This window comes from Thermobia domestica, chromosome 1 (assembly GCF_964235325.1).
Source record: "Thermobia domestica chromosome 1, izTheDome1.hap1.1, whole genome shotgun sequence".
In the NCBI taxonomy this organism is placed as follows: Eukaryota; Metazoa; Arthropoda; class Insecta; order Zygentoma; family Lepismatidae; genus Thermobia; species Thermobia domestica.
In genome coordinates, this window is record NC_137454.1 from 163198128 (window position 1) to 163219688 (window position 21561).

Here is a 21561-nt window from a genome sequence, read left to right on the forward strand (position 1 = left end):
TTCCCGTGCAGATGTTAAATTGATAAGAGTCAATTAACGAACTCTACCGAAATAATCATTCTAAGTGTCTATTGCAAAGAACAGAATTCAAAATTTCGCTTTCGTTTAAGAGTTGTCATGTGAAGTAACGAACAGACGTTAAAAGAGTACAATTTTATAACTCCCACTGCATGATTCTAATAAAATCACAGAGGCTCAGTGATGGAGCATTCATCTCTAGTTCGATCCTAGGGCATGTTAATTTGTAGTAGACATTTGCTTGTTGCTTCCTTCCATTATCTTTTCCTTTATTATTTGCTTGCACCTATTATTGCCTTTATTTTCTTTTAGCAAAAGGGCATATGTGCAGAACGTTAAACTAAAGACCCTAGTTGGAGTGGATCAATGAAAACTTGACCCACGATCCACTGACCCACGACCCACCATTCACCATGACCCACCACCCACCGTGACCCAGTCTGACCAACCACCCACCATGAACCACTCTCATCCACTGTGACCTACTCTAACTCACCAAAATCCATCGTCATCAAGTCTGACACATAATCCACGGCCTCTTCTCTACTGAGTAAAGAGTTTATACTTGTAATAAAACGACCGTGAAATTGTCACTATTCGGAGTTTCAGTTTCTACAGTCAATCGCTCAAGCACCACTCTGTTACAATAACGGTGGATCTAACCTTTACATTATAAAATGGTAAAAGTGCATGTCAGTGAGGAAATTGAAGCATTTCGAGGGGGAGAATTAGTGTGTGCCTAAAATATACTTGTACTAAGAGAGTATTCTTGCAACTGTTAATTTCTCAACGCATTCCAAAAGAAACTTATATTCACAGGAAAATACCTCCGTACAATGTGGAAAAGGTTATGATTTCTCAATTCACAGTATATTTCTCACAAAAGACTTGAAAAATCAGTTTTTCATAGCGTGTAAAAGTGCTCGGATATCGTCTGTGAGAGCATCTCCATAAAGTATGCTCATAATTGCAATTTGTGTAATCACTAAAACACTACGTTAAATTTAGTTACAAATATGCATAGTTGCAATTATTATGAATATTTATTCAAAGTAGTTTACTTTCTAGTTTATAAAAAGCAAAGAAGATACATTAAAAATTAGGTACAAAGTTGAATAACACAAATAAGCCATTAGTAATACAAGTATACATTTTCCATCGGCCTCCAGAGCTTTTTCGTGGTAAATCATCCGCAGCGGAATGATGTCCATCCTTCAGCCAAAAAATAACTAGCTCGTCTACTTTGAGCGTGTCTAGCGGTGGGCCATTAACATTGATGAACAAGTTAGACAATGTTTGAGCATTTAGTCTATTTTAGGGATGGCCAGATCCGGATATTTTTGGATCCAGATATCCGGACACTGGATCCGGATCCGAAAAAACGGATCTTGGATCCGGATCCGAAAAAACAAATCTTGGATCCGGATCCCAAATTTCGGATCTTGGATCCGGATCTCAAATTTCGGATCTTGGATCCGGACCCGAAAAACCGGATCTTGGATCCGGATCCGAAACTCTGTGTCAGAAAATTAGGGTGTTCCGAATAAGCAAAATTTTCGAAATTATTGACAAAGTGATTTTCATTCCTATGCTTAAAATAAGATTTTAAGACACTTTTAGTATGTGATCGTGTTAGAGATTGCACGGGCCGGGCTTGGGAGGGCAAGCTGTTATTTCTTTGGGCCGGGCCGGGCTTGGGCGGGCCGACATTATTTCTTTGGACCGGGCCGGGCTTGGGCTGGCCGACACTGATTTCTCTTCAGGTCGGGCCGGGCTGGGGCCGATCAATTGCAGTTCTTTAATAATTACTGACTTTCGTTAAACGATAATTGGAATAAAGCCAAACGTTGAAGAAGTGTGTGTGTGAAAAATGTTACAATGAATGCAATAACTATTTACAGTTTGTGTTGCTTAGCGGTTCCACTTCACTATATATGATTGCAGGCATTATGCGGTAAATTGAGCTCTGACCTTGACCTTCACTGAACTCAAAATATAACAAGAAGGGATGGGAATGTTTTGCCTGTCGCTAAACAATATTGCCATCTTCATTTTATGCTAAAAATCAATTAAATTAGATTTTTGTTACAGGGAATGGAGTTTCTGTTCTCTCGATAACAGGCAAAATTCTAGGAGGCAATGGTACCGGTACCATTCGGGAGGCAAGCGTCAGGTTGTGGACCAGAGTTTAGAAAATGTTTCTGAGGGTTAGGTCAAATTTAGTACTAAATTTTGAGAAAGATTGGGACTAGAGCTAATTTTTATAAAAATTTATCGGGCCGGGGTCGGGCCAAAATCATTTAAAATTTATCGGGTCAGGGCCGGGCTTGGGCCAAGAATTTTAAAAAACTTATCGGGCCGGGCCGGGCTCGGGCCGAAAATCTTCAAAATATTTCGGGCCCGGGGCTGGACTGGGCTCGGGCCGAAAAATTCGGCCCGTGCAGGTCTTTAGATCGTGTGACAGCCTTGAGTTCTCTTCATTCTGTTGATATTTGGTCTTCGTGCCTTAATATGTCACAATTACTCCAAATTTGATTGAGTAAAACTGTCGACTTTGGTGAGAGCAATCTCATTGTCAGATTCGATTCTAGTGGAAAAAGTTGTCCTTTGTTTTCTGTAACACTAGTCAAATGCTGGGATGAAACAGTCTCAAGCCCAAGCTTCTTCATTAGGCTCAGGCTGCTTCCTTTCCTAATTCTTTCTGAGTTATTGTGGTCGCTGAATGAGGCCATTTCCTAGTCGTGATGGGCTAGGCCATTGCTAATAGAACAGCCCATAAAATATAGATCAAATCAAATTAAGGAGCAACTTCCTTTTCTTGCTCTTGATAAACTTTTTTTTCTTTAAAAATACGTTTCTCTGTGACCGTACTACTCCAGATAGAATTAAGAATTGTAGTAGAAATAAAGTTCTAAATGGCAATTAAGGTATCAAAATCAATGTATTAATGTATACAAAATACCATATGGAGCCTCAACCAGTAACACGTATCTTTGTAATTAGTAATCCAAATGGCAATTAAGGTATCAAAATCAATGTATTAATGTATACAAAATACCATATGGAGGCTCGAGCAGTATCACGTATCTTTGTAATTAGTAATCCACTACTATTAACTCTGCATAGGTTGTATAAGGAGCTATATCATTCATGTAAACACATAGGCGGACCCAGGGGGAGGGCGAAAAGTCGTTCGCCTCTACCCAGCGCCACCATTAACAGTGTACTTTAGTAGTAATTTGTGGCAATTTCAGATCATCTAAATAATTTTTCACTGCTAGCATCCCCAACCGCCCCCCAAGAATCCATCCGCCCCCTCCAGGAGTCCGTTCTGGATTCGCCCCTGCGTAAACATAATATACAACTCATTCAAGAGTACATTTTGGTGGCTTTTTTAAATTTTTATTTTAAAGGATTGTCATTTCTCGTGGCTACTTATGCAATTTTGTCCACAGGCATACATGCAATTTCTAGTCATTACGCAAATACATTTATATACTTAATAGACCTCGGCTAGTTGGGGGCTTCGCCACTAGACCCCCGTTACTAGGGCCTCGCACCACAAAAGCCTCTAATCATAATCAATTTAAAAAATGTCTGGGGATTTGCCCTTAGACCCTCTGATATTTCATTTGATCGGCCTTATGACCTCGTACCTCGTAAACCTACAACCATACCGAATCTCAGTTCAAATATCAAGTTGTATGTAGTAACATTCCGGTATCCCGAGATATACCGAATTTCAGTGCGAGTACATGTGGGCTTTCACAGCCCACACATTTGCTCGATCTACGGCCTCGCACATCATATGCCTGCAAACATAGCGAATCTTTAAGGGGGCGCGGTGGCTCAGTGGTAGAGCGTTCACCTCCGGTGCTTGGGGTCTCTGGTTCGATCCCAGCTCGCGCTGTGTGGACTTTGTGGTGGACAAACACCTTGCTCGTGGGTTTTCTCGGGGTTTTCCCGTTTCCTCCCACTTTCTTCATTCCACAATTTCATTTATTTCTTATAATCACCATCTCCTTTAGCCTAACCGGGATAAACGTGGGACGTAAAACTCAAGGATTTCATTTCATAACGAATTTTTGTTCAAATAACAAGTTTCATTTCTCTAACATTCCAGGATTCCGAGATATATAAAAGTCTTTTCTCCCCCGCCAATTTTCTTCCCTTCTAACACATACATCAAAAAACGCTGAAGTACATACCTAATTATTTCAAATGAAAAGTCCAAATACCAAATTCTATGCTCCTAACCTTCAGAGGTTCCCAGATATCGACATGTTATTATAATAATTACAATCATTACCCACCCTCTTTCTCTTCCATCTCTTTTCTTTTCCTTTTTACTATAACGTCAAAAAACACTGAAACACATGTCAAATTATTTTCAATGAGAAATGTAAATACCAAATTTCTAGTCTCTAACCTCAAAGGATTGAACATATTAATAAAATAATTGTAATCCCCACTTAATTTTCTACTCACCCTTTTTCTTCCCTTCTGGATCACATATCAAAAAAACGTTGAAATACGTATCTAATTATTTTAAGTGAGAAGTCCAAATACCAAATTCCATGTTTCTAACCCTTTAAGTTTCCGAGATATAAGCATATTATTATACTAATTGCAGTAATTGCAATTACCACCCCTTCTTTTACTTTCTACATCTTCCCTGCCCCTTCTAATTTAAATATCAAAAAACACTTAAACAAGTATTAAATTATTTTCAATGAGAAGCCCAAATACCAAATTTGAAGTATCTAACGTCAAGAATCATCAATATTTTCCACCCCATTTCCCCCCTTCCTCGTCGAATTTCCCAAAATCCTTCCTTAGTAGTATCCTACGTCACAAAGCCTATAAACTGTCCAAATTTCAAGTTTGTAGCTTAAGCGATTTGGCCTGTACGATGATCTGTCACTCACTCACTCAGGACTTTGCCCTTTTTATATAGAGATATGTAAGATTTTATGGGAAAGCCATGGATTTTGTCCTAAGGCCGCCAGTGTCTTAGAAATGTAATAGCTTTGCTATAAATTTTAAGCAATCAACTGACTGATCTGCGTCTGTATGTATTATAGTGAGTAAAATACCGCTTATGATATTTATTTTGCTCGTAATAAATAAATAGAAATGATGACGAAAATTCAGACATCCATGATTCTAGCGTAATACTGCAGGAGTTCAGATCATTGGATTAATCATAAACGCCGACTGTATCAGATAGACTACATTAAATTCCAATGTGGCACAAAGAAAATATGCAGCATTACTATGCAGTTTTTCAACGTGTTAACTCATTCTGAAAATATTATCAATAGGTCTCACAAACAATCGAATTTTAATCCTAACTTGATTAATATAGTATAACAAAAGGCAGATCTATACAACTACTGACTTGAGATGAAAGTGGCATACTTGTAGTACGTTTAAAGATATACTAAAGACTAAGTGATGGGGTGTGCGCAACAGTGGTCTAACCCCGAAAAATGTGAAAATGAGATTTTGATGTAATCTTTTGTCATTTAAATTGAATTGTCTTCCCACTGAGTTAGATAAAATTCACCTAGTAAATTTTATAAATATGGATATTTTAGTTCTGGATCTCAATCTAAGGCCTAAAATATTCAAAACAGGAGTCCGAATCTGAACTTCGAAATTCCGGATCCAAGATCCAAAACTTCGGATCCGAATCCAAGATCCGAAACTTCGGATCCGGATCCAAGATCTCAAATTCCGGATCCAGATCCAAGATCCGAAATTCCGGATCCGGATCCGGATCCAAGATCCGAAACTTCGGATCCGGATCCAAGATCCGAAATTCCGGATCCGGATCCAAGATCCGAAATTCCGGATCCGAGATCCGGATCTTATAGGATCCGGGTATCCGAGATCCGGATCCGTCTGGCCATCCCTAGTCTATTTCTAATATCAGTCATCTGTAAATTCATAAGGGGAAATCCCCGTTTGCACTCTGACATGAAAATTGATAATACTTCTACCGGATTTCTGCAACTCCTCATCGACAATCTGCTTGTTAGACTTAAGTCTGATAACCGATTTTTCTCGGTCAGTTTTGAAATACTCAGCAAGAAGTATCATCTCTGTATCACCATACAACAAATGTTCCATAGCGACCATTTCAGTTGGCAATGTCGAATCATGGAGAACAAAAACTTCATCTACCACACCTTCGATAAGGAATCTTGTGCATAAATTATCAATTAAAGCCTGATAAACTCATGACTTCTTATTTGTTTATAAATTTAATTTTTGTAATTACACGTGAAAGTTTGATGTCAGTACCAAGTCCTCCCCTAGAAAGCAAAAGGGAACGAGATTCCGGGGAAGTATTAAAGGGGAATGTGAACTTCCCTCCTTCTTCACCTTCAATTACCACACTGCTGTTTGTCATGGGCCAAATTACGATGAAAAAATGAAATGAAATATTTCAGTTTTACGTCCCACGATTATGCCGGTTAGGCTAAAGGAGATGGTGATGATGAGAAATGAATGAAATGGTGGAATGAAGAAAGTGGGAGGAAGCGGGAGAACCCCGAGAAAACCCACGAGCACGGTGTTTGTCCACCACAAAGTTCACACGGCGCGAGGTGGGATCGAACCAAGGACCCCAAGCACCGGAGGTGAACGCTCTACCACTGAGCCACCGCGCTCCCAAATTACGATGAATTTCAATTAAATTATCATAATATAATTATTTCCTTGTTGAATTATCAATACTTTTCACTGGAAGAAAGGATGAAATTTGAAAGTCCCAAATCAATGTAAGTAAACCAACGTAAAGGAAAAAGGTGTAAGAATTTCCATATAATTATGCGTACAATCCAAACTTAAAATTTCCGTGTAATTAAGCTTACAGTTTTATGTCTATTTTTCTCACAACTTTATGGGTTGATTGCCCTCTGTTGTAAGCGCTCCATAATAATAAACATAAGCTTCAGCAACTGTATTTTTTTGTTTCTGAATTTTTTTCTTAACTAATATCAATCGTTTTCGATATTTTTACAAACCAACTCACTACCAATGTTCCATGTATAGAAAAAAACGCCCCCCCCCCGTAGAGGAGATTTTTTTTTTTTTTTTTTTTAATGCTAGGACACATTCTGTTTATTTTCAATAAAGAGTTAATACACTGAATTTCAGCTCAGTAAGTTTAACGGCTTGCGAGATACCTATTTTTTTTTCGCAAAAACTCGGATCCTCACTACCTCCTTAGGATATGTATTAATGAAAGCAATAAATATAACATCCCAATTTGTATTAAGGGCTAACTATATACCAAAAGTCATTTCATTTGACTTTGCAATTTAGCCGTGATGATCAGGCACACATTGTTACATTCATTTTTTTATATACTGATTTATATATTACAATGATTCAAAAATGTATTTTTTTCCAGTAGTTTGCTCCTCTAAAAACTCTCAGGCTTCGAAAGCCAAGTAGTAGTATAAGTCTTATTGCTATTATTGCAATTGCAAATATCAATATCCAAAAGTGCCTGAAGTTCTTTTCTTCACTCAGATATACTCTCCTCAGGTAAGTAGGCAGAAACAAATGGAAAAGGAAGGGAAATGAATGGAAATGAAGGTCTTGAAAGTAAAACGCAGACAAATTTACCAGTCTTTAGAAGATCATGTCTACAATGTAGCGAGCAGAATGAGTCTGTAGGTTAGACTAAGTCGGTGGGTCGCAGTGGGTCATGGTGGGTGGTGGTTTGCAGTGGGTCACGGTGGGTGGTGGGTTGCAGTGGATCACTGTGGGTGGTGGGTCACAGTGGGACATATGTTGTTGGCCCGCGACTCACTGACCCACTCAGAAAACTTGACCCACTGACCCCCGACCCACTGATTCATTCCATCTCTGCACTTACACAAGACTTGAGCGCACTTACGCAAAAAATAAAGTGACATTTCTAAATACCATTTTGACTCTTGTGTATGAAAGAAAATTGGGACGTTTTCGATTATAAGAAAGTGTCACGTGGGAAATCGTTACAACGGAGGAAGCAGTTTTGTGCTTTCCATGTTATGTACCACACTGGAAAATTAATTTCCTTCTTATTTTCATTGCAGCTCCGGAAGAAGTATTCATTATTGGATGGAGTCCATATCACAGTTGTGGATAATTACCAGGGCGAAGAGAATGAAATAATTCTCCTTTCCTTGGTGAGAAACAATCCTGAAGGAAAAATCGGATTTCTTAAAGAGAAAAATAGAGTATGTGTTGCACTCTCAAGAGCTCGTAAGGGTTTCTATATAATGGGAAATATGAAAATGCTTGAAACAGGAAGTGATATATGGCCAATGATAAAAGATGCTTTGGAAGCACAGCATGCTTTAGGGACCTCTTTGACTTTACGATGTCAAATGCATCCAACTCAATTTACGAAAGTAGCGTCTGGGGAAGATTTTAAGAAAACACCAGAAGGAGGATGTTTACAACTATGTAACGCTGATTTGTCTTGTGGTCACAAATGTACAGCAACGTGTCATATACTGAACCGAGAACACAATAATTACAAATGTCTTCAGAAATGCAGAAGAATTCTCTGCAATTTAGGACACATTTGTCCAAAGCAATGTTATGAAGTATGCGGGCTTTGCATGGTTCTCTATTCCAAAGATCTTCCATGCGGCCATGTAAAGACGCTTCCATGCCACGTTGATCCGAACGAATATAAGTGTATGGAAGAAGTAGAGAAGACAATTCCACATTGTAAACATAAAGTTAGTATGCCATGTCATGTAAATCCAGGGAAATTTCCTTGTCCAATTCTTTGTGAAACTCGCCTGAAATGTGGTCATAATTGTGAGAATAAATGTCACGTACTGAAAGACCCAGATCATTTAGAATACAAATGTCTTAAACCATGTGCAAGAAAGAATTTAGAATGTACACAGAATCATCTGTGTAAAAGAGCTTGCTATCAAAAATGCGGAAAATGTTCAGTTATTGTTCAGAAGTTCCGTTCATGTGGTCACATGTACAGAATTGAATGTAGTAAAGATCCAGAACAAGAGGTTTGTAGCAGAAGATGTAAGAAAACTCTAGAATGTGGACATCCGTGTCGAGCAGAATGTTATAAGGATTGCAGCTTATACCTATGTCGTGTGGAGGTTACAAAAAATATTATTAGTTGTGGACATAGTGTTAAAATGGAGTGTGGAAAGAAAGCAGGACGAGAACACTGCAAAAGTAAATGTGAGAGAACCCTTTCATGTGGTCATAAATGCACTGCCATGTGTAAAGATCCTTGTGTTCAACAGTGCAAAGAATTGGTTAACAGTCCCGTTCGATCTGAATGTGGACATGAGGTGAAGGTCTACTGTTTCGAAGCAAAATCTCCAGGTAAGTGTTTAAGGAAGCTATTGTTCTAAGGATCATTCAATATTATGCATACCTGTAAGGTAAATACGAACTCTAAATTCTTCTTCTTTCTCACCTCAACAATAGGTTGGTGGTCAACATGGAAATTTTAAAACTTTTCTCTCCCTTGAGAGAAGTGTTTTATACTTTGATAAGGTCTCTTCTTCATAACTGCATCTAGATATTCTATCCTTGGTCTTCCTCTCCCTGGTTTCCCTTCTGCTTTTCCCCTCTATCAAGACGGTGATCCAATCAGAGTGCCGAATAAGATAGCCGAGCATGCTGTTTCTTATTTTTCCTATTATCTTCATGATCTGTCGTCCTTCATTAGCTTCTTTTAGTACGTCTTCGTTCATTTTCCTTTCGGTCCCTGATATGCGCAGCGTTCGGCGCCAACATCACATTTCAAATGCTTCCAGCTTGGATATTTCAGTTTTTCTCAGTGTCCACTTTTCTGATCAGTAAAGCGCCACGCTCCGTACCAGAGTGTTAATAAATCGTTTACGAACGTCCAACGACACATTTCTTGATGTTAGCAGTCCTCTTTTCCTATTGAATGCTTGTTTAGCCTGTGCTCTTCTGGACGTCTTTTTCACTTCTTCCATCCGAGGATATTAGACTTCCTAAATAGGGGAACGTCTTAACGTCTTCGATTTTCTGTCCCTCTAGCCATACGTTTAAACCTTCCTGTGCCCCTTGTGCACTTTATCACTTTGGTTTTCTCCTTATTTGTCTTCATTTTGTATGTTTTTTTTTTTTCAGTCGGTTGTTCAAGTTTGAAAGTGCTTTTATTTATGTAAGTCTTCGTCTTTCTCCGCTATCAGCGCTGTCATCAGCATACCTTATTGTGCTGAAACCCTGGCCATTTACTTTTACGCCTTTCTCGTTTCTTATCAAATAATTCTTTCATAGTCTTCTATATAGGTGTTGAACAGGAGGTGAAAGTCCACATCCTTGCCTTACTACTTTACTTATTCTTGATTCCTTCTTATCTCTTCCTATAACAGCTGTCTGGTTCCTGTAGAGTTGGCATATTATTCTTCTGTCTCTGTAATCCACCTTCAGATTCTTCAACTTCTGAACATAATATTCCAATCTACGTTGTTAAAAGCTTTCTCTATGTCTACAAATGCTATCACAATTGGTTTGTTTATTCTGATATGCTGTTCCATGAGCAACCGTAGACTCAGTATTGCTTCCCTTGTTCCCCTTTTTCTCCTGAATCCAAACTGGTCCTCCGATAGCCGTTCTTCGATATTCCCTTCCATTCGTTGTGCGATAATTTTGCACAGTATTTTTAATGCATAGAAAAGCAAACTTAACGTTCTATGTTCTTCACATTTCTCTGCGCCTTTTCTCTTCGGGATAGGGACCAATATGCTTTTCTCGAAGTCTCTTGATATCCCCCCCCCCAAGATATACATTTCATTAGTAAGATTAAATAGTTTCTTCTTTGTTGTTATTCCGAGATATCTTCGTTGGTATTTGGTCTATTCCTGGGGCTTTACCATGTTGCATTTTCTCCAAAGCATTGTCAAATTCGCACTGTGACTCTAAATTAGAAGGAATTAGAAGGGTAAAATGCCGGTATAATGGTTTTGGGACTCAGTACACTGACAACACATTTTCCAGTAGAACTTGCATCCATCTACTCACCCAGAGCTCTTCAAGGCCAGCAGTTTTATCGATTGACCAGAATCGTGACATTTAGAAGTGTTTTTAGTGAACTTAATTTCACCAATGGTATTATTATTATTATTTTCTCCATTTCTCGTTTAAGAAGTGATTGGCCTATAAGTAATAGCCCCGGCGGGAGCTCATGTGGTTCGGATTCCACGTTAATCAGTAGGTCCACGTCTCATATAGCCTCGCTGCTGAACGGGACGTAAAACTCAAAATCAATCAATCAATAAGTTAATAGCATAGTGCTATCCAAGTGTGTGACTGTTTCTTTCTGTGTTCTTTTTCTTTTATTGTAGGGTTTACGGAAGTGTCTTACTGTTTTCCTTTGCACAGAACTACGCTGTTTTTTCTTCGATTCTAATTGTTTCAAATGTCGTTTTCCATATATTGTGCACTACTTTGGTATCCGGTATTACCATTGGTATTATATAATATTTCAATTTTTATGAAATTTTGTGTGTGTTCTCTTTGAGGCTTAAGAACACTGTATTCTTCCGACACAAACGAAATTCCTACCACAGAATGTGTATCTATAGAAGGCATGCTGATGTTAGTTTGAGATTCCTAGCACATCAGCCACCGTATAAGTCAGGGTGATCATATTGTCTCCAGAGGACATGTTGCTAGTAGTTCCCAAAAGACGGAGAACACAGTAAAGTATATCTACTAATATGTTATGGTGCATCATAGTTTGTCTATGTCCGGACGACATTAGCGAAAGATTATTTTGTAGTTAAGTGACTCAAGCGTGGCGACATAGTGGGGTTTCGAGAGGTCGGCTTCTAGTTGCACAGAATTGTCGCTCGCGTGAGTGGTGAAATATCATTTATCAATCGGCGAGATACACAGTGGGTGCCAGAATATTTGATACAGCAGATGCTTCTCCCCAATATACTCATGACGCATCGGGGAACACTTGGACAGAGAACATGGAGACAGTCCAATCAGACTCACCATGTCCTCCTATATGGGCGCAGGCACACTAACAAATCGATTGTTGAAGCCAGATCTACGTTCCTACGTAACTTTCGTACAATCATCTTTGACAACTAATAATAGTTGAGATATCTTCAGTTTTGTGCGGAGAGACTACAATTACGGAACGAACGGAGAACGGCAAGACTCATTTCTGTCTCACACTGACTGCTGTGTATGTGTTCGCGGATGTATAGGGGAGCGCGGAAATTCGCGTGTATTCGCATTCGCTATACAAAACACTCATCTGGCATTTGGTATGAGATGCAAAAACTTACACTCTCCACCTAGCATTTGGTATCCGGTACAACAAGCTACACTCTCCAGAATATGACTAATGCGTTGCATATTCTTAACATTGCCAATTCTTTCCTCCGTTCATATCTGGACGCTTTGCAAGACACCATCTTCCAGCAAAATAACGCACTTCCCCATACTGCCAAGACAGTCTGTGTACTCTACTCGGTATACCCTGGTGTCGTGGCCTACTAGGTCTCCAAGCCTATCTAGTATAATTGAGACATGGTGGGAAAGTGCTTGATATGCGCCAGCGGAATTACAGCAACATCATTGCCCACCTACGCTACGACCTACCAGATATCATACTTCAAAGAGACATTTAGCTACGACAGGTTACTTGCAAACAATAGCTGCTTGTGTAGCCGCGCGGGATGATTATCCGATTTTGAAATCTTACTTAATATTCTTAAATGTGGGAAGGACGGTGGCTCAGTAGTAGAGCGCTTACCTCTGGTGCGTGGGGTCCCCGGCTTGATCTCCGGTCATGTAAGTTTGTGGTGGATAACATTATGTCCGAGGGTTTCCTCGGGGTACTTCGGTGTCCTCCAACATTCCCATTCCACCAATTCTTCCATCATAATACACTTGCGTTAAGCATCCGTCCCCTCCACCTTCAGATTCTTCAACACTCTGAACATGATACTTCAGTCTACGTTGTCAAAAGCTTTATCTAATCATGGGACTTTAAGTAGACAGTTTTGTTTTACTTTTTTCTTAAATGTGTTTCCAGCTTTGCATATTAATCAGTCGTTCTAATTGAAGTTTTCTCTGGTTTCCGTAAACTATTCTAGAAAAACTTATGTAATAATATGTATGTTAATGTTAAAGGGGATTCATGTTCAAGAAACACACAAAATGGTAATAGTTCATGACATTCTTAACTCCAACTAATACACAGTAAGATGTCAATATGTAATAATCATTAGTGAAATGATTCAAGCTTTTATATTGCTTTCTATACTTATCCTATGTAAATTGATCTTTCCCTAAATGTAAATGTAGTAGCACCTGTAAGCCATAGTTTGCAACAAACTTTTTTTTGTATAATCAAAAGTTTTACAAACTATAGTTTATACTCCAATATTGTGTATTTAGATACTCCATTATGTAGATAATTCATATATACTCCAGTATTGTTTATTTAGAGATTAACATCTGTTTTCGGAAGCGCAAGAATATATATGGAATCGAACCAACGCTTGAAACATGATATCCAAATTATATGCCTTCCTATCGAGAAGGAAGCACTGGTCTCTGAGATCAGTATTGATTTGGCCACGTCTTCACTCAGTACAATATGATCTTTAACTCGATAAATATGCTAAAATTATAAACTTTTCGCAAGATGTACAGGCAAACTGTATTGAGAGTATTACAAAGGAAAGGAATTCGAAAATATCTTGTCTTATCTTCTCTTGACATATTACAAATCATATCACTCTAACTGAACCATAATTGTCGAAATAGGATCATACTTTTTACTGAACATTTTATATAATAATAGAAAATAATTTTAAGAGCGTCTTCTTTTTTCAGATCTAAATTTGAAGTCAAACACAGTGCTCGCACATTGCGAAGTTCCATGTACCCAGCTGTTAAAATGTGGACATCGATGCAAAGGAACTTGCGGTAGTTGTCGTCAAGGAAGATTCCACCAACCTTGTAAAGAAGCTTGTGGAAGAACTCTCATCTGTAGTCATAGGTTCGTTTTCCTACTTTTTAACTTTTAATATTAAAAGGATATACCAACATTTTACTAACATTATGATTGAAAGAAGATTAGTCCATCTTTCCTTGAACTGACTTATTTAACCTAGCTATATATTTTTTTATTCATCGTTAAATACGTCCCATGCTAATGGCGACAAAGAAACTACAAATAAAATCAATATTGTGTATAAACTCAAAAGGAGTAAGGCGTAAAACGTCATTAGCTTGGCCAATACAATAGTACTATCAGGAATAGATAGAGTATAGGCATTTTTAGGTATAGATATTTTACTATCAGGAATAAGTTTAGAAGTTTCATATCTTCTCAGGTTGGAGTTTTTAAAAATATTTTTATATGTCATAAACACACTTATTGCTAACTAGTATGTAAAAATGGATTAGTATTTACTAACATTTACTAATAACAATATTAACTTCATGACAACAAAGACGACGAAAAAAGTTTAATTATAGTGTCAACTTATAAGGTTAAAATACTCATTGGGATCTCCATCCATATCTTTTTCTTTAATATCTGGAGCGAAATTCAATCGAAAATATTTTTCTACTTGAGATCGATAAGTAAGGGAAGTGGGGGCATAATGACCACCCCGGAGCAAGATGGTCAGCCCGATATTAGCGGTGTTCCTCTGGAGACAGAGTATTGGTATTACTGCACAAGCTGTAGTTAGTGTGGCACGAAGTGTTTAGAAAGGGAGACATCGCTACCTTCAATAGCGTGTGAAATAATCGGAGAAGATGATTTTCATGGTACGTCGATATAAGGTACTAGCAGCGTTCACCCCGCTTCGCTGCGGTCACCCCGGAACGCAATAAACTTTGTTACTTAGATAATTTTTACTTTTTCGCTTTCAAATTGCAGTAAATGTTAAAATTATAGCGCCTGTCATTTATGTTAACCCGCCGAGTCACATGGTCATGCGGGTTGCATATAAATACGTTTATTTTTACCTATGATGAACTAATAACAAAGGATTTGTACGTATGGACACTTGAATGGTCAATTATCTCAAGACACTGGTAATTAAAAATTAAAGTGATATGATAAAAACCATCTAGGGTCCAAATCCTAATAACCCCCCAAAAATGAAAGAAATTGGTTCAGCCGTATTAGCGTGATGAGTTCACAAAGGATTTGTGCGTTCTCTTTTATATATATAGATATATAGTAGTGAATAGTAGTGAATACATAGTATATAGTAGTGAATATACCTGTTGCTGAAAAAGCTAATTAGGAATAAAACATGGTCCAGACATAGATAGTGAGAAAGGTTTGGCCATCAATCATGCATGATTTCGTTGTGGAAGATAGTGGATAGCAGATAAAGGGTTTTTGAAAAGTAATATCGGGATTGGGGCAAAATAGCCCCTTAAAATTGTACAGGGGACCAAAATATCTCCTGTCAAATTGAGCACGGTAATATATTAACCTGTGAAAAGTATGAAGTCAGTGCTCCCTATGATCGATCGTGTTTCCTTGTTTTGTCATCTGTCTCGAATTTTTTTTGATAGCCCCTCTATTCCACTTCGTATTTTCTTTTTCATGTAGTTTTATTTTAGTATTTTTCATTTTTATAGTTTTCCGCTCATTGTTTCATAGTTGTACAACTAATTGTTTCATTAACATTTCCAATAAATAAGGAAACTAGGATTTTCTTATCGAAACAGAACATAATTTTGGTTAATATGTATATGTTTCAAGGATGGGGCCATTTTACCCAGGGGCTGGGGTAAGACGATCATTCACAATTGGTCTATTTATTTGCAGATACAACTTCTTTGGTAAAACTTTCACGCCTTCCACATATTTACATTTGTAGAAGAATATTGTACTCCAAAATCATCGACTTTCCATTCATAGGAAGGTGTTGCGAGATAGCACATTATGAGAAGATTCAAAATGAGCTTTATTATTAGTGAATTCATGATGAATAAGCCACAAGAATTAAAATACATGAATTTACTTAATAGTACTCGTCTCATTCATTTAAAGATCTGATTCCCGTAGCCAGATCGGAGTTCACTCGCAGTTTCTTTGAACCTAAACGAAGTAAAGGCAAAAAGCCTATCGCCAAACTAAAATATTTGGTCCCCAATGGCGACCACGGTGGTTGAGTAGTAGAGTTCTTATCTCTGGTGCGTGTGGTCCGTGGTTCGATCCTCGACCAAGTAATTTTGTGGTGCACAACAGCATGTCTGTGGGTTTTCTAGGGTACTTCTGTTTCCTCCCACCTTCTCATTCCATCAATTCTTCCATTTTAATTCGCTTGCCTTAATCATCCGTCTCAGTCTAAAGGGCATAATCATGGAACGTTAAGCTAAAACATCTCATTTAATTTCTTTTTTTTTTAAAAAAAATATGTGAACTCTCCATGTTTTTCCCTCTACTTCGACTGTTATGATTTTGCACCGTGTCGGGACATGAATATACCCAAGGAATATCAATGCGTTTAAGAAATACTATCAAACTCGTACTCATATATTAAAGAAAGCGGATGGAACAGTTTTTACATGATGCGAATAGTATTTTGAATAGATGGAAGGATTTCTTAAATTTGATTTAAGTCTTTAAGTTTTACGTCCCACGGTTATGCCGGTTAGGATAAAGGAGACGGTGATAATGAGAAATGAATGAAATGGTGGAATGAAGAAAGTGGAAGGAAACGGGAGAACCCCGAGAAAACCCACAAGCACGAAATTTGATTTAAACTACTCGCTGAGCAAAAGAATACGTTTATTGTAAAAACCATTAACGCGTAACAGTGCACTACGTTACACGCACAGGCGTGCGCAGACCCTTGGATTAGGGGGGGGGGGAATCAATAGCGGTACTCCTAAAGATATACAACCACCTTGTAATCATTACTTTATAATTATATAAGAACAAAACCCCTCTGCTTTTAAATTGGAGAGACGGAACAGAAAAGCTTCCTTCCCCCCTTTTAAAGTCGGCACCTACAGATAGTGTTAGGTGTGTTTTTTGTGTGTGTGATAATATACTGCTGGGAGGAAACAAACGGAAGAAAGACTAAAATATAATTAAATCGGGAAATTTTGGTCGAGTATTGCAAAGTTCAAAGTGTTACTTTGTGTAGCGATGATTACAGACGTCTTTCAGGGCCCATTTTTATGAAATATAATCCTTATTAGCTGAGAAAATTATTTTGTAAAATCGAAAAATAAAACGAAATACCAAAACATTAGGTGGGGCGGCGCCCCCACTTGCCCCCACGTGCGAACTCCCATGGTTACACGTAACTATTCACATTGGCTTCATCAGATACTATCAATATATCAAGACAATCTTTGATGTTATGGGTTCAATCACCGCCATAACTCTTTCACATATGATTATGCTAGTGATTGGAATGAATAGCACACTGCTTTCATACATGCATTTTCTTTTTCGGAGCTTAGTGGCCACTTTCGAACAAGCATAACTGCTGTCCCTAATGTGAAAGCATATGCAAGTATATCAGCGAATATGATCAACCCGTTATTTGCAAATCTTCCTGGAGCAAGTCTTTGATCCGATTTGCAGGGTAAGGATCGTGTTTTGCTTTTAGGTAACTCCTGGGCATCAAATAAATATTATGATCTTTCGACGTGACAGTTCCTGAAGGTGTTGAGTTCTATAAGAAACTGATTTCTATGACATGTACAGGCATTGTACAATCGGCTGATGTGTTCTTCTTTAGTCCACTTAGAAACATGGTTAAGTTAATCACTGATACATTGATTTTATTATCCAGCATTAAAATGTTCTGCAAAGCGATTCAAAAATTTTGTCTACTTTCCGTTCTTCAAATGTGGCTATTCCAGTGGACTTCCCGGACCATTCCAAACACCTTCCGAATATTGTTTCCAAATAGAATTTACAGATGAAGGCTGCAGGGACGTGTGTGATCAACTTGTTTCATCCGCTGTGCTCAGTGCGAAAAATATTTGTATTGTTGGACACACATTCCTTATCGACCTTCATGTCCGTGAGTACTGTTCTATATTCATTTCATCTATTTGTCTTCCCTCACGTGCGATATTCACGCACGAATATCATCCTCCCTTTTTACGCATGTGTAATCAGTCTTTCCTATTGTTCTTTATGTTACTTATGCATTTTTCCAGTCTCCAAATTGCTAAATATCAACATTCTGCTGACTTGGAAACACTGCATTCCAGATGGCAATCCTCTTTATGGTCTTTGACAGTCCTTGCTGTCCTTCTAATGGTTGGTAGATTAAATTTGGTTAGCTTACTTTCACTCTGCGCAAGATATCCAGTCTCAGTGTCATTAATGCCTTTATTTTGGCAACTTCAAAGTTTTATCTTCCCTAGCTCCGCTCCCTATGTTCTATTCCAGCTTTTCTTTTCATGCTCAATCAGACACTGTATGTTTGCATCGAGTTTGCGTGACAACCATATGGACATTCACTTGTGAGTCTTGAACAGAGGAGAACTATGCAGGAACTGTCGCTTTTATTGAAACTGTTTCATAGTAACATTGATTGCATCGATCTATTTAATGAAGTTACAAATTATGTTTCAACAAATAAACTCGGTCTGAAAAAAGTAACTTTCTTGGGTTGGGACACTTTGTCTAAATGCTATAAGAAAGTCCCAGTAATGAGATTGAGTGCAATTCGCAAAGTCAAAATGTTGATCAAAAAGTTCCCGGAATTCAATCAGAAAATTAAAAATACAAGTTTATTCTTAAAAATTGATGCTGTCCCCTTCGAAGTAATCCCCACCGACTCCAACGCACTTATGCCAGCCCTTGATCCAGTTCTCCAAACATTTGTGGTCTCGATTTTCGGTTTTCGTATTATCTCCTCTCCGCTGCTAAAATGCGATCCCCGTAATGGTTTCTTGCGTCAATCAAACAGGAAAAAGTCACACGGAGTTGCACCTGGTGAATTCGGTGGCTGCGGAATGGTATTCGTTAACGTTTTTGTTGAGAAACTCGCGGATAATGATAGCATTGTGCGACGCTGCGTTGGCATGGTGCAAAATCCATGAATTGTTTGTCCAGAGATCTTTTCTTTTTAGGCGAATTGTTTCACGAAAACGCCTCAGAACGCCCAAATAATACTCCTTATTGGTTGTCTGACTTTCTGGCAGAAATTCATGATGTACAGCACCTTTGTAATCCATGAAAACCGTGAGCATCGCCTTCTTTTTCGACTGAAAACGACGTAAATTTTTCGGTCTTGGCTCATTGGGTGCTCGCCACTGGCACACCGCTGTTCTTTTAGAGCATCATTGCCGAAACACATTTCCAACATTTCCTAGGTCATTGCACCATTGAATGCGTTTTTGACGGAAATTTTAATACACACTCGTTGCAAAATTAAATCCATTGCAAAAATCGAAACATGCAGCCGAAAAGATGTACTTAACACTGCGTCACTTTCACGAATGGCACACTAGGATGTTCAAATTGGGAGGGAATATCATTGATACATGTGGCAACCACAAAGAAAGAAGAAGTCAGATCAGATAACTGAGAGCGCCACACGGTGATGATTCCGGGAACTTTTTGATCAAGGTAATAGGTTAGTGAAAACTAAAACTGAACTGGACTTGAATGTAAACTCCATAAGAAAGTTCACAACAATGTTTGTAATATTATAGATAATTCTTTGTACATGGTAAATACATATATACCGTTTACATACCGCTACTTAAACACTGTATATTACAAAGCACTGTAATGGGGTTCTTCAATGTTGTGTGTTGTAATAAATAAATAAATAAACAGAAACGATAATATCATAATGAACCAGTCTTGATATGAAATCACTTCCTTTTTTCTATTGCTAGCTGTGACGTACCATGTGCAAAACAATGCCCGCCTTGTAAAAAGAGATGTGAGTACATATGTCGACATCTTATACCGAACAGCAAATGTGCACGTAGAGATTGTAAGCAACCTGCTCCTTGCATTCATGCCTACAGATTATCCCGTTGTGATAATGATTGTGGCCATCCATGTATTCATTGCAAGGTAAGTAAATACTGTACTGTTTATCCATTTTACATTTTCATCTGTAACTACTAGATATTTCACGTACAATTAGTAAGGACATGATTACTCCATTTGGAGAATGAACCAATAGATTTTTAGATAGTCTATTACAGAATTTTTCGCTTCATTGTATCACTATCCTTAAAGCTCAAAATAAATGTTAAAACATGTCTGCGCTATTTAATGTTAAGATAACGATCAAATTACTTCATAGAATCAGTAATTGACAATATACGTCCAACTACTGTGTTCAATAGCTATTCTTTTGTTTAATACAGGTCGATGTCTATAAAATAATCGCACTTTATCTTAATGTAGATAATAAATTGACACTACATCAGGTTGTTAATCCTTTCTAAAATGAACAATTTTAGCATCGCAGTGGGATGAATTTCGTTAGAAATAGTGATGAGCAAATGCAAGACCAAGACTAAGACCCGGATGGTCTTGGTCTTGGTCTTGCACATCCAGTCTTAGTTTTGGTCTGCCACACCCAATCTTGGTCTTGCACTGGAACCCTCGGTCTTGATCTTGCACACCCAGTCTTGGTCTTGGTCTTGCTTGCAAGAGTCTTCTAAGTCTTGCTTTTAAGAAATCTTATGCTTTTCATAACTAACTAACTCTATGGCCTATGGAACCCGGAGGTTCAATACCGCGTTCACAAAAGCTCTCCACTGACTTCTATCCTTAGCTAACTGCATCCAGTTTCTACTTTGTATTCCAATCTCTGCGAGATCCATCTTAATATTGTCCTACCATCTGCACCTAGGTCTTCCTAATGGTCGTTTTCCGATTGGTCTTCCAGTCAAGACTTTGAAAGCATTTCTACTTTCTTCCATTCTAGCTACATGACCTGCCCACCTAAGCCTCCTAGACTTGACGACCCTAACAATGTTGGGTAAACCGTATAAATTATGTAGTTCCTCGTTATGAAGTTTCCGCCATTCCCCATTCCCGTTCCTCTTGGGTCCGAATATTCGTCTCAGGATCTTGTTCTCAAATACTTTCAGCCTATGCTTTTCATAGGTAAAGTTTACTTAGGATATAAGAGAAATATATCCTACAATGCGCCAATAATTTACCTTCGTGTAAGTATAATGATAGTGTACAACATAGGTGATTTTTTTTTCTTTTTTAATGGATGTCCTCGCTTCACTAATTATCTATAAGATAAATCAGAACGTTTTTTAATCTTTTTATACTTTCAACATATCCAATACTCCACTGGTTCCGAAACTGGAAAGGCAACTCCTGAGACGCATGGAAGAAAATCAAGACGGCGCAGATTACATGAATTGCAAAGTTATTTTTACACTCTAAAGGCGTCAGATTTTTTTTTCTTTTTAGCCACGATTACCTAATCTTTGTATTGAACAAACTTCCAATTAAATATTGAGATTTTGTTTTACTGATTCTTATATGTACTCTATGAGGCATAA

General features: G+C 38.1%; 1 protein-coding gene across 1 annotated transcript in view; it reads left to right on the forward strand.

Moving 5' to 3' along the window:
• LOC145690513 (NFX1-type zinc finger-containing protein 1-like) overlaps positions 1 to 21561 on the forward strand; it is a 176187-nt gene that overhangs the window by 100025 nt on the left and 54601 nt on the right. Inside the window, exons 6-8 of the mRNA XM_081765469.1 lie at positions 8115 to 9390; positions 13903 to 14068; positions 19918 to 20101. Coding sequence (XP_081621595.1) covers positions 8115 to 9390; positions 13903 to 14068; positions 19918 to 20101 — 1626 coding nt within the window. The remainder of the gene's footprint in view (positions 1 to 8114; positions 9391 to 13902; positions 14069 to 19917; positions 20102 to 21561) is intronic.